Source organism: Onychostruthus taczanowskii, unplaced genomic scaffold, assembly GCF_017590055.1.
Source record: "Onychostruthus taczanowskii isolate IOZ18803 unplaced genomic scaffold, ASM1759005v1 scaffold10, whole genome shotgun sequence".
In the NCBI taxonomy this organism is placed as follows: Eukaryota; Metazoa; Chordata; class Aves; order Passeriformes; family Passeridae; genus Onychostruthus; species Onychostruthus taczanowskii.
Window position 1 is genome coordinate 1,624,864 of NW_024496526.1, and position 13,405 is coordinate 1,638,268.

Here is a 13,405-nt window from a genome sequence, read left to right on the forward strand (position 1 = left end):
GTGCACGGTCCTCCAGGGACAGGTGACAGTGACAGACAGGCCCTTACAGTGCACGGTCCTCCAGGGACAGGTGACAGTGACAGACAGGCCCTTACACACGGTCCTCCAGGGACAGGTGACAGTGACAGACAGGCCCTTACAGTGCACGGTCCTCCAGGGACAGGTGACAGTGACAGACAGGCCCTTACAGTGCACGGTCCTCCAGGGACAGGTGACAGTGACAGACAGGCCCTTACAGTGCACGGTCCTCCAGGGACAGGTGACAGTGACAGGCCCTTACAGTGCACGGTCCTCCAGGGACAGGTGACAGAGACAGACAGGCCCTTACAGTGCACGGGCCTCCAGGGACAGGGGACAGTGACAGACAGGCCCTTACAGTGCACAGCCCTCCAGGGACAGGTGACAGTGACACACAGGCCCTTACAGAGCACGGTCCTCCAGGGACAGGTGACAGTGACAGGCCCTTACAGTGCACGGTCCTCGGGCTCCTGCTCGGGCCCAGGCCCTGTCTCGAAGGCCAGGTCGGTGAACTCCAGGCCATGGTACTCGCCCAGGCTGACGGGACACGAACGCAGGGCTCCGCTCCGCACTCGCCACAGCCTGATGTTGTCCCGGCCACACGACACCATCCTGTGCAGAGAGACACAGCCTGAGCACCAGGGCAGGGCTCCACAGGCCCCTGAGGGGAGGGCAGTGTCCCAAGGGCCACTGACATCAAGGACTGAGAGCAGGAATGCCAACCAGATGGCTGCAGCACCACCATTTCCCCCCAGCCATGCCAGAGTTATCAAATAACATATTTATTTTGGTTTGGGGTGAAGGGACCTTAAAGCTCATCTTGTTCCACCCCGTGCCATGGCCAGCAACACCTTCCACTATCCCAAGTTGTTCCCAGCCCCAGCGTCCGACCTGGCCTTGGACACTGCCAGGGATCCAGGGGCAGCCACAGCCTCTCTGGGCACCCCCAGGCCAGGGCCCCCCCAGCCTCAAAGAGAACAATTTCTTCCCAATATCTAAGAATCAATATTTTGAATTTCTTTTCCTGGCACACTACCTGGTATCATCAAAGAAAGCAATCTTCATGGCCTGGATGTCAACATCTGTGTGTGCTTTGGCCAGCACAGTCACACCTCCACCACGGGTCACCTGAGCAGTGTTCCACACCACCACCATCTGAAGCAAGAAAATATGATGGGAGAGCTGCTCAAAACCTTGGCAGCAGAAGAGCTTTTCATCCCACAGCTGCTCCAGAGCTGGGCACAAAGTATTGATAACAGAGCTGGAGCATGGAAATAAAACCCATTGCACAGAGGGTTTAGGACAGTCCAACAGCTTTACAAAGCTTCATGGCAATATCCTTGTCTGCAATCCATAATTAGAGGTTCTAAATCCCAGGGCTGCCTGGCAACAGGGCTCAGACTTGGAAAGAAAATCCAGCGAGCAGTGGGAACTCTGCCTGCTGGGATAGAGGAGCTGTCCCAGGGCTGAGGGAGCAGGAGGCAGCACATGTCCACTGCTCAGTACAGGTCTGTGTGCCCCCAGTGCCCATCACCAGGGGCAAGAGTCAAACCCTCCACCCAAAGAAAAGGGGAAGATGCCTGCAGAAATGCAGGAGGATGCTCTGCATTCCAGCACAGGGTTAAAACCAAACCCAGCATCACTTCAGGATGGGCTGAGAGGTACTCTCCCCAGCACCCCCATTCTCCCACCCGGCTTTCACCCCACTGTTCCCCACCTCCCTAGCTCCCACACGGATCACAGAACACTGCCACGTGCTGGGAAAAACACAGAGCACTGTGTGGTTTTTGCTTCACTTCGTGATGGCACAGCTAATTGCTGATGGTCGTCACTAAAGGATAAAAAACAGTTCCACTGACAAAACAAAACCCCCAGTCCCATGAAACAAGTTTATTTTTGACTGCTCCACGTGGGATCTGCGTCATCCCCAGCTACAATGCTAGGCGGCAGCTCCAGTGCCTGGCATCCCTTCCCACAGTGATGCCTGGAGCTGGAAGATTTCACCTCATATCTTGCCCTAAATGCTATTAAAATAAAGATATAATCCCATCACCCTGCCTGGGTCCTAGCTGGGACCACTGCAGGGATAGAACAGCCCCAAAGCACAACCCCAGCAGGACTCTCCAGCTGTTTCCAAAAGGATTTGTGCACTTGCAGCTGAGAAACACCCATAAGCATCAGGCAGAGGGAAAGTATTCTCTAAGCAGCTAATGAGAAAGGGATGTCCTGCAAGAACATGTCTAGGAAAGCTGAGAGCAGAGGCCTGGAAAACAACTACAGAATCTGGGAGAACAGCTCTCTCAGGGAAACCTCCCAGCCCCAGTGTCAGCTCTCACCGTTCTGCTGTGCACGTCCTTCCCCACACCACACAGAACATCTCCACTGTGGGAAAAGCTGCAGGAAGAGAGACCTGGTGAAAAACAGCTCCTGTATCCTGGGTTCATCCTCACAGGGCATAAAAGGGGACAGGTATTGGGGATGGGGAGACAGCAAGACCTGAGGGATAAGCTCAGCACAGAGCTGGCAGCACATCCAGGCCAGCTGCCAGCAGGTTCGCTGACACACACAGGCAGCTGTAATTCATCCCTGCTTCAGCAGGCAGGAATAGCACGGAAAAGCTGCTGTGCTGCAATGCTCTGCCACCCACCTGAGGGACACGAGGGACTGCAGGTGGGTTTTGAAGAGGCAGAGGCAGGTTCCCGAGGGGAAGTCCCAGAGGCGGCCCAGGCTGGCCTGTGCCGAGGCCAGCACGGTGCTGCTCCCGCCGAAGGCCAGCGCCGCCACCTGCGGGAAGCACGGCCAGACAGGAGCCGGGAGAGCTGCAGGGAGCACGGACAGGGCTGCCAGCAGGGCCTGCAAGGGCTACTCACCTTGTCGGTGTGGCCGAGGAAGAACCTCTGCTCGCCAGTCTTGAGGAGCAGGGCGACGATGACGGCGTGGCAGGGGTACACCACGGCCGTGCTGTCCTGTGTCCACAGAGCCTGCAGCACCCAGACAGGGGGGACACGGCTCCAGAACCACCCCACAGTCCAGGCACAGGTCTTCCCCAGCCCTGGAAGTATCCAAGGCTGGGTTGGATGGGGTGTGGAACAGCCTGGGCTAGTGGGAGGTGGCCCTGCCCGTGGCAGGGGATGGAATGGGCTTCAGGGTTCCATCCCTACTACTGAACAGCAGATCCAAGGAAAACAACATTGCTGGCAGAGCCTTGAACTGACTGAACCAAACCAACTCTTTCTTTACCCTAACACAGACCACAAGCAAGAGGCAGTGTGCCACAGAAAACAATCCAAAATACAGCCCTTCCTTTCCAGCCTCCAACAAAGCAGCACCAGTTTTAATGTGTTAAAAAGAAGTTAAATTTAGTGAAGGGTCTGGAACACAACTCTGAAGAAAAGATGCTGAGGGGCCTCAGCCTGGACCTTCCGGGTCTCCACAATTCCCTGACAGGAGGGGGCAGTCAGGTGAGGGTCAGGCTCTGCTCCCAGGGAAGAAGGGACGAAATGGCCTCAAGTTTTGCCAGGGGAGGTTTACATTGGATATTGAGAAAATTTCTTCATAGAAAAGGTTGTCAGGCACTAGCCCAGCTGCCCAGGGCAGTGGTGGAGTCACCATCCCTGGAGGGATTTAAAAGACACATAGATGTGGCACTTGAGGACATGGATCAGTGGAAGGCCTGGGAATTCTGGGAAAACCAGTTGGAACTGATGTCCTTAGAGGACTTTTCCATCCTATGATTCTGTCTAGTGGGCCCCATAATTTTTAATCCACCATCCTAACAGCAGAGCAGTTGTCACAGATGCTCAGGCTCACCCACTTTGGGATCATTTTCCACATCAAGCAGTGCCACACTCAGCTGCATTTCACACCTCCAAAACCTCCATATCCTGGCCACACAATGACAGATCAACTCCCCACCTCACCCAAGCCACTGACCCATTTGGTGCTGCAGCCTCCAAAGCCAATAATTGTTCTCAACTTCAGGATGGGATCTGGCACAAGACCCTGGAAAAGAAAACCAGACAGAACCATCATGCTTAGGGCCAGGCTGAGGCCCACCCTCCATGGGGCACCCCAGCTCCAGTGTTTGGCTCTCTGAAGCACAGAGGCAGCTTTGGGTTTCTCCCTTTAGAGGGGACAACTTTAATGCATTTAACATCACAGAGTCAAAGCTGGCAGCAGGAGGAGCTGGGGTTTCTGAGTTAAGCAGCTCTCCCATCCAGCCCCAGTGATGCTCTGGGGCCACTGTGAGAATCCCAGACTGGTTTGGGTTGGAAGGGACCTTAAAGTCCACCCACTTCCACCCCCACATGGACAGGGACGCCTTCCACTAGCCCAGGTTGCTCCAAGTCCTTTCCAACCTGGCCTTGGACACTCCCAGGGCTGTCCTGCAGGCTGGGGCTCACCTGTGGGATGGCAAAAGGGCCAGAGCACACACCTGGGCAAACCTGCGGCTTAAGGTCAGCACATTTGAACACAGAATCCCTCTGTCAAGGCAAGCAGGGTGCTAGTGGGAAGAACTCCTCCTCTGCATTTTTGGACTCCATGAGTTTAACTGAAACCCCAGCATGAACCTTGTGTTCCTTCTCTCCCTTCATTAGAAACAAAGGGAAATACCCCAAAGAAAAACCCCAAAGCCACCTTGTGACCCTCCAGAACTTCACACACCTCTTCTGAGCCAGGGACAGCTCGGGTTGTCCGCCCCCTCCTCTGATGAGCATAGACATGGATGCCACCATCACTGAGTGGCAGTGGCTGCCTCGTGTCCCCTGCACTGTGCAGCTTCTTCTTCTCCTCCAGCACGGGGTCTCCAGCAGGCACAGCTCCCAGAGGCCCTGGGACTGCCAGGTGAACCTCAGGGATGCTTTTTGTGATCGCAGGACACCGACGTGGCACCTGAGAATGAGCAAAGCCTCAGGCAGAGCTGTTCTCCTCCCAGGGCCCCCCACCTGCCCAGGGGCAGAGACAGGGAGACACCCACATCCGTCCTGAGGGCTCCTCATAGCAACACAAACAAGGAGGAAAAAATGTGGAGGGAGAGCAGTCCTGTGGGTACCTGTCTTGGCCAGGTTGTTAACCAGCCCTCTCCTTACACTCCCAGCATTGTCTGTGCACAGTTCATCTCCTTCAGACAGCAAACCAGAGCCCTGTCCAAATACTCCTAGAGCTCTGGCAGGTTTGGACCACTGCCCTGGGGAGACTGGTCAGTGCCCAACCACCCTCTAGGGGAAGAACCTTTATTTAATATTCATTAAAACCTGCCCTGGCACAGCTCCAGCCATTCCCTCGGTCCTGTCCCTGTCACAGGGAGCAGAAATCAGAGCTGCCCCTTGTGAGGAGCTGCAATCCCTGGCAAGGTCTGACCTCAGTGTCTTTTGCTCCATCTGATCAAACCAAGTAACTGCTGCACCTCTTACCCTTCCCCTCCAGACCCTTCCCCACCCTCACAGCCATCCTTTGGACACCCTCTAATAAGAGACGTTGTGCTCCTCAGCTTCTCCCCCTCCACAGCATGAGGATGGCTTCCCCCAGTCCCTCTCCCAACACCCACCACCACACTGGTAAGCCAGCCTGGACACCAGCTCTCACATCACCCCCACTGGGGAAGGGGAAGCCAAGCTGAGGGCAGCTGCCTGCAGCCCCAGCAATGCCAGCTCCAGGCACTGCACTGCTCCCTGAGGGCACTGCTCACATTCCTCAGTCTCCACACCTCACTTCCTTATCTATAACTTGAAGACACACAGATCTGCTGCCTCCACAGAGACAGGGAAGATGGATATCTGGAGATTCCAAGGTACTTGGCACATCTCCTGTCTCTGTGCTGCACCACACTGCACCCCCAGGCAGTCACTGCAGGGCTGTGGTCACCAGACCGTGCCTGCAGCAGCTGCCAATGACAACAAGCAGCTTCTACCTGTTAAATTAAGACACAGATGCAGGGAAAAGCTCCATGGGAAGCAGGAAGGAAGGAGCTGCAGCCTCCTCCACGGTGCACTTACAGCTTTGGGACTGCTTATCTGCTGGACGTGGGACAGGTCACAGACTGCTCCGGAGCGTGTCACCAGCCGGGTCGGTGGGTGGCCGGGCTCCTCCAGGACTTGGTCACCTGGGCAACACAAGGAGCAGGTCGAGCTCTTTTGGAAACCCAGGGCACCCAACTGGGCTGGCACAGCCTTGGCTGCCGTCCCCAGCATTCCCACCTGCCACAGGATGTGGGAAGCTCTTCTGGATGGAGTCGTGCAGCAGCTTAGCCCCCTCAGATGGGAACCTGAGCAGAACCAGAGGAAGGCACCGTGTCACTGGGATACTGCACTGGCACCTGGCAATGTCACCTGGTACCTCAGGCTGGCACAGAGGCCTCTTTGCTGTCTCCTGTAAGATCCCTCCCCTTGTGCCTCATGGTCCTCCAAGCACAGGGGTACCCAAGGCAGATGGCACTAAGGGTGTCTTTGTTACCAACACCTAAATGCTGGAGGTGGGGGGACCAAACCCCAGCCCCAGGTTCAGCTGATCTGTCATTCCTTAAGTGGCACTGCCCATGCTGCCCCTCCCAGGGGTGCAGGGAGGCCTGGGAGCTGCAGTGGGATGGGAGCAGCCCTACCTGATGTAGTCATAGAGGTCGTGCCACTTCTCCCCCTTGGGCACAGGGAAGGCCAATTCCCGGGGCATGGGAGCCACCCCGCGGCAGGACAGGTCACCCAGGCGGGCCTTGGTGAATGTCACACCTGGCAGGACAGGGACACACACACACTGAGCTCTCCAAGCCCAGGGAGCTGCCTGAAATCCCAGTTCCTGTGGGATACAGGCACACACCACTTCCCACTAGAGAAACAAAGAGCACAAGCCTGAGGTTTGCAACAAACCCACGTTTCACAGGGGTATTCCTGTAACTCTCAACCTCCAAAGAAGAGCCCAGAGCATAAACCCTTGGATCTCAGTTATAAACCCCCAGGCTCAAAATTCATGTCATTTCTGTTCACTGATTCAGCAGTTTCATATGACTTCTCTTAAGACTTGCTGCCCATTTTCTTATTTCCTCCATGATTTTTTAAATTTAGGAAAGTGAAACAGGAAAGGTTACAGGAAAGATACAGTAAGTTTCAGGAATTTCAAAGCACCCCCCTATAACTTCTTCCTCACTGATACTTCCCAGCAGGCCAGGCACTTCAGACAGAATTCCAGTACAAAAACAGAAAGAGAGAAAACAAAGGATTTGACCAAAGTACCTCTGCCACACTGTGCAGGTGGATAAAAAAAAAAGCAGGTTAGAAGATTTTTTACACAAAAAAAAGCACAGGCTCTTCCAGCAGATAAAAGCACAAGTCTTGCAGAAGTGAGGCTTGATGACACCTTTAATTTCTACCCCTGAAAAAATTTCTAAACTTAGAAAGATATTTAACTTTGCTCTTTTCCTTCACTTGTACAGCTGGGAAATGAGAGGATACTTTCCTTCAGAGTTTGGGAGATTGTATTCAATTCCAGATTTCGTTCCAGTGCCTGAAGGGGCTTCAAGAGAGGAGGGGAGGGACTTTGGACAAGGGCCTGGTGCAACAGGATAAGGGGAAATGGCTTCAAACTACCAGAGGACAGGGTTAGATGGAATATTGGGAAGGAACTGTTTCCTGTGAAGGTGGGGAGGCCCTGGCACAGGGTGCCCAGAGAAGCTGTGGCTGCCCCTGGATCCCTGGAAGTGTCCAAGGCCAGGCTGGACAGGGCCTGGAGCACCCTGGGACGGTGGAAGGTGTCCCTGCCTGTGTGGAAACTTAACATAGGGCAAAATATTTGGCACATTCTGTTCACATCATAGAGCATCAGTGCTCTGCCAGGGCTGCAAACTCAGCTTTGAGCCCCCACGGGCCCCCCCCAGGCTGGGCTGGAGCCTCAGCAGGAAGCAGAGGCCAGCCCGAGCTCTGGGCTCCTCACCTGGCTCGAAGAGCAGGTCGCTGGTGCAGAGGTTTCTCACGAGCAGGTTGCAGCAGAGTTTGACCCCCCTGAGGTGGCTGTACCTGCGGCTCAGGTACAGGGCCAGGATGGAGGGCAGGTCCAGCACCAGGCACGTCCAGCGCACGTCAGCCGGGGCTGCTCCGGGGACACCTGCGGAGGAGAGCACAGGAGGGAAAAGGGATGGTGGGAAAGTGGCTACAGACAGGGACCTTGCTGGACAGCAGACACACGGGTCACAGGGTTCAGAATGAAGTATTTACCAGGCAAGACTGCCACCAGGCCTGTGCCAAGTGGGAGAGGGGAAAACATGTCTTGTAAGCTCAGGGGTGGGGAAGGACAGACAGGCATCCCACCGCCTCCATGGGCTCATGCCTGGTCTGACACTGCACCCCACTGTTTGGGAGAACAGGGATGGGGGACAGCCCAAGCAGGAGCTACAGCTCTGACCTGGCTGCAGAGGGACTCCTGCTCAGGCCCACCACTGTTATCACAAAATCCTGGAATGGTTTGGGCTGGGAGGGACAACCCATCTCATTTAAACCCATCTCATTCCATCCCCTGCCATGGGCAGGACACTTTCCACTAGCCCAGGCTGCTCCACACCCCATTCAACCTGGCCTTGGATACTGCCAGGAACGAGGCAGCCACAGCTTCTCTGCAAACACATTGAGCCAACCTCAGAACTCAATTTACTTTCTAACAATTAGTTTTGGTGGTGGTGTGCCAGCCCAGTCCCAGCTCCTCACCCCGCCGGGCCTTGCCCTCGCTGGCTGCCCCACAGACAAAGGGGAACTGGAGCCAGGTGGCCGAGGATTTGAATTCCTTGAAGAGGTTGGAGAAGGAGATGCGAACCACCTGGTTTTCCTGGGAAGAGACACACACACGGAGCTTTAGTCACCCTGGTGGCTTCGGCAGGGAAGTGCTGCAGAGGAGGAACCATGTGCCCCTGTCTCCTGTCTCCTCCACATCCCCTGGCCCCGGCGGAGATGACACCACGATGGAAACCATCTCCAGCCTTGAGTGACCCACCAGCAGCAAAGAACAGCCACGTCCTGCAGCCCCGAAGCCCACCCAGTGCCATCCCCAGTCCTTCAATCAGCTGTGATGGCAGTGTAAGAGGCCACTCCGTGTCACGGACCTCGGTGGTGACATCCAGGTGCACGAGGAAGTGCTTGTGGGGCAGGGGCCTGAAGAGCAGGTAGAGGTAGCGCCCTGTCAGCCCCAGGGACTGTGTCCCTGCCCGTGGCAGCTGCAGGTAGCTGCTGGCTGGGTTGGAGCCTCGGATGCGGTAGATTGTTCCCTTCATCCTCGTGTCCTTTGGAAACCAGGGAAGGATGGGGGTGGGTCAGCACTGCCCACCCTTGGCCAGTGCCCCCCGCCCCATGGCGGCCCCATTACCGTGAGGGCGGTCACATCCCCTTCCTTGGCAGAGCGCTTCCACTCCTCCACACGGAAGTGCTTGAAGATGTTCAGGTAGGGACGCTGCCAGGCTGCCAGCACCAGGATCATCGGGGGGATGGAACCCCAGCCTGGACACCCTCCCATTGCCCCCTGTATGCCCCCAGGTCCCCTGCCCCATTAGCACCCCACTGTCTGCGTGTCCTGAGTCTCCCCAGCCCCAGGGTCAACCTCCTGATGCAAGCCTGGTGATACTCTCATAATCTCTTTAGCCCAATTCCCCCCAGCCCTGGTGACACCCCCAAGCACCAGAGCCCTGCTGAGAACCCCATTACTCCCCTCCTCCAGCCCCAGGAAAGCCCCTGGAACCTCCAAGGCCCGAGCTCCTCCAGTCCCAATGACATCCCCACCACCTGCACACCCCTGACCTTGCAGCCCCGGTGCTGTCTCTGTGCCCCGAGCACGGTGACAGACCTGCTCATGGAACCCCATGTTCCGAGTCGCCCCGCGGTGACAGCCCACTATCTCCGCGCTCCAAGCCTCCCCCTCCCTGGTGGCACCCCGTGAACTCCATGTCCAGAGCCCCCATGCCCAGTGACGGCGTTGTATCTCAGTGCATGCAGCCCCCCAGATCCAGCGACGCCCCCGTGCCCGGTGACACCCCCGGTACCCCCGTGCCCGGTGACAGCGCTCCGAGCGCCAGTGAGGACCCTGAGCCCGAATCCAACCAACGCCAGCCCGAGTGACATCCCTGTTACCGCCATGCTCCAGACCCACAAGCCCTTCAGCCACGGTACTCCCGGTACTCCAGAGGTCCCCCATGCCCGGCGCCCACCCCGCGCTCCGGTGACGCCCCCGTTACCGCTGTGCTCCGAGCCCCGCCGGAGCCGCCCCATCCGCGGTGACACCGCCGGCACCCCCGGGCCCCGAACGCCCATCCCGGTGATGCCTCGGCTCCCCCAGCCCCACTGACGCCCCACGTCCCCGCCGTGCCCCGGATCACCGCGGTTACCCGGTGTCCCCCCTCCAGTCCCCGCTGTCGCCCCCGGTCCCCCCCACCTGCCGCCATGGCGCGCGCCGCCGGATCAACCGTCCCGCGCGGCCGCAGCCAATCAGCGGCGCGCTACAGCCCGTCACGTGATCATGTCCCGCCCTAACCCCGCCCCCCGGGCGCTGACCCCGCCCATCCCCGTCCCCGCGATGGCGACAGAGCCGGGCACGAGCGCGGGGCCATGCTGCTTTATAAAGTGCCCGGGGCTCAGAGCGAAGGGTCGCCGAAGCCGAAGCGGTGCTGGGCGGCGCGGATCTCCTGCAGCAGCGCGTCGTTCTGCAGGCCGAGCTGCGGGAAAGGGCAGCGGGGTCAGGGCCGGGCTGCGCGGCACTGCCCGCGAGACGCGGGGCCGCTCGGTGGCTCCGCTGCGACACCGGCGCGACAGGGATCGTCCCGCGGCACCGCCGCGCACCCAGCTGGGAAGGGAGCGGGGGAGCGGTTCGTGCTGCCCGCAGCCCCGCCCGCCCCGCGGGGCACGGACACGAACCTTGACGGTGTATTTGTAACACTGCTCCGCCTCCAGCTGCCGCCCGCCCTGCAACACAGCGCCGGGAGCAAATCCTGGGGTGGGTCAGGCGGGAAAAGACCCCGAGAGCGCCAAACCCACCCGTGCCCTCAGCACTGCCAAGGACACCGCTGAGCCCTGTCCCCAAGTGCCACATCCAAACGGCTTTTAAATTCCCCCAAGGCATGGGGACCCCACCCACTGCCCTGGGCAGCTGTGCCAGTGCCTCACCACCCTTTCCATGAAGGAATTTTCCCAATATCCAACCTAAACCTCCCCTGGCCCAGCCTGAGGCTGTTTCCTCTCATCCTGTGCCTGTTCCCTGGGAGCAGAACCCGACGCCCCCAGGTGTCCCCTCCTGTCAGGAGTTGTGCAGAGCCACAAGGTCCCCCTGAGCCTCCTTTTCTCCAGGCTGAGCCCCTTTCCCAGCTCCCTCACAGCCTCTCCTGGTGCTCCAGCTCCTTCCCCAGCTCCCTTCCCTTCCCTGCACCTGCTCCAACCCCTCAATGTCTGTCTCATCATGAAGGGGCCCTATACTGCCCCCAGGATTTAGGCTGCCTCAGCAGTGGCCAGCACCCCAGGAAAGACATGGGATCTCCAACGTGGAATGACATTTGTAAGAAGCTTAGCAGGGAGGACACGCCCTGGACAGTCGGTGCCTCAGGGTGCTGCTTTTGCCATCCAAGCACTCGCTTTCCCTGAGAACAGCCCCCAGCCTTTTTATCACAGCTCTACACCAGCTCTTCAGGTTCATGAGCAGATGCCAACCCCCCCACCAGCCCAATGAACCCCCACAAACCCCACTCCATCAGGCTGGCAGGGGCTGGCCACTCACCTGCAGGCAGATGAGGGCGAGATATCCCCACACTTCAGCGTTGGTGTTATTTAGGGCATTGGCTTCAGAGAGAGCATCTTCTGCTTCCAGCATCTCTTCCAGCTTGAGGGAGAGAAGGAGAGGCATGGACAAATGACAAAGAGCAGGCAGATAGAGCCTCCCAACTGAACAGGCACTGCTCTAACAGCAGAAGGAATCAGTGAAACAGAAGCTCCTAGGAGGGCTTTCTCTTGCCCTGAGAGAAGTGCAAGGGAAAGAATTTAGGGCACAGACAAGGAGTTATCCTCAGTGCCAAAGCATCCAGATCTCCAGTCTGGAGCAGGAGCTGCCCACTGCTGACCCCCGTGGGATCACACACTATTTCTAAATTAGCCTCCAGCTGTAAGGAAAGCAGCACAAACCACTTCACCTCCAGGAACTGAGTGAACCAGCTCCATGAGGAAACATGGCTGTGTTCCTGCTCCCTATTCCTGCTGTGCAGCAGCTCTGGGCATGCAGGAGTAGCTGTGCCCAGGCCACCAGTTACTCCCTAACCTGATTTCACAGCCTCCCAGGAGGTAAACATTTGGCCAAGGGGGAACAGAAGTTTAAATTCCTTCCTTGATTGCTTCCTCAGCCAAACTCCCTTGGAGGAAGCTGGCAAGGTGTCCCTTGGGGAGATGGATACTGCACTGCTGGTGGCTGGGTGTCCTTGGCAGCCCTTCAGAAGTGCTGGATTCCCTTAGACAGGGAAAGCACCGAGATTCCTCCCTGCTGACATCCCACTCAGTGCCTTGGTGACATGCAGGTCATGTGCAGGCAGGAACTTGGAGCAGAGCCCAGATTGTTTGCCATGACACCCTGGGGAAAGAGGTGCTGGCAGGAGCTGGGATGAGGGGAAAGGATGGTTGTTCCCAGAGCAGGGGCTGAAGGTGACACCATCCGGGTGCCACGCTGGGGCTATCACAGCACACAGGACATGATGGCCTTTGGGAGCACTGGCTCACAGGCAGCCAAGAGTTGCTTTAAACAAGGGGATCCTGCAAAAGCCAGCCCTGTGTCCTGTGCCACCAAGTGAAGCCCAGAGGACACGAAGGCAGCTGCACTCACCCTGTAGCAAGCGATGCCCACGCCCAGCCAGGTGAGACAGGAGGCAGAGTTGTCACAGGCGAGCAGGTAGATGTGCTTGGCTCGGCCATACTGCCAGGAGAGAGACAGACACACACATCCCTCTGCATCACTCCACAGACAGGGGTTTGCCAAACACCCTGTTGTTCTGGGGCTCAGACACCCTGCTGCTGCAGGAGTGATTTGTTCTGTGGGAACTCCCCCTCCACAGCCCTGCTGGCTCCTCACCTCCTTCTCGTCCAGGTAGATGGAGCCCAGGCGCAGGTAGACAAAGTGCATATCTGCAGCATCCTCCTCGAAGCTGATGACTCGCTCATAGCAATCCTTTGCTTTGTCAAAGTCCTTCTGCAGGTAGCACAGGTGCCCTTTCTGAGCCCAGACGTTTGGATTCTGTGCACCAAAAACCAGGAGTGAGACACGGATGGGAGAAACACCTGAGGGGGGGCTGGGACACTGAAAGCAGCAGAAAGGAGGAGCTGAGCGGTGTTTAATTGCATTATCACAACAATTCCCTGTGCAGTGCTCCAGACTGGGGATAGCATGGCTGGAA

General features: G+C 57.6%; 1 protein-coding gene and 1 long non-coding RNA gene across 3 annotated transcripts in view; both read right to left on the reverse strand.

Moving 5' to 3' along the window:
• Positions 1-10,584, reverse strand: part of LOC121336899 (mitochondrial Rho GTPase 2) — a 47,301-nt gene extending 36,717 nt beyond the window's left edge. The window contains exons 1-14 of one of the 2 annotated variants that reach the window (XM_041406550.1): positions 9,358-10,571; positions 9,098-9,274; positions 8,706-8,823; positions 7,939-8,109; positions 6,617-6,740; positions 6,216-6,283; positions 6,015-6,121; positions 4,684-4,911; positions 3,952-4,020; positions 2,889-2,999; positions 2,666-2,802; positions 2,355-2,412; positions 1,055-1,173; positions 469-630 (exon numbers count right to left, since the gene is read on the reverse strand). In XM_041406550.1, the coding sequence (XP_041262484.1) occupies positions 469-630; positions 1,055-1,173; positions 2,355-2,412; positions 2,666-2,802; positions 2,889-2,999; positions 3,952-4,020; positions 4,684-4,911; positions 6,015-6,121; positions 6,216-6,283; positions 6,617-6,740; positions 7,939-8,109; positions 8,706-8,823; positions 9,098-9,274; positions 9,358-9,504 (1,796 nt within the window). In that variant the 5' untranslated portion in view covers positions 9,505-10,571. Of the gene's footprint in view, positions 1-468; positions 631-1,054; positions 1,174-2,354; positions 2,413-2,665; positions 2,803-2,888; positions 3,000-3,951; positions 4,021-4,683; positions 4,912-6,014; positions 6,122-6,215; positions 6,284-6,616; positions 6,741-7,938; positions 8,110-8,705; positions 8,824-9,097; positions 9,275-9,357 lie in introns of both variants that reach the window. The other variant, XM_041406515.1, reaches the window with a different exon arrangement.
• A 321-nt stretch (positions 10,585-10,905) lies between these two features.
• Positions 10,906-12,358, reverse strand: LOC121337118. The gene is made up of 3 exons (XR_005952849.1): positions 12,283-12,358; positions 11,749-11,850; positions 10,906-10,943 (listed from the first exon to the last, which is right to left on the reverse strand). It is a non-coding gene; the product is annotated as an uncharacterized LOC121337118 (long non-coding RNA).
• Positions 12,359-13,405: the final 1,047 nt, after the last annotated feature.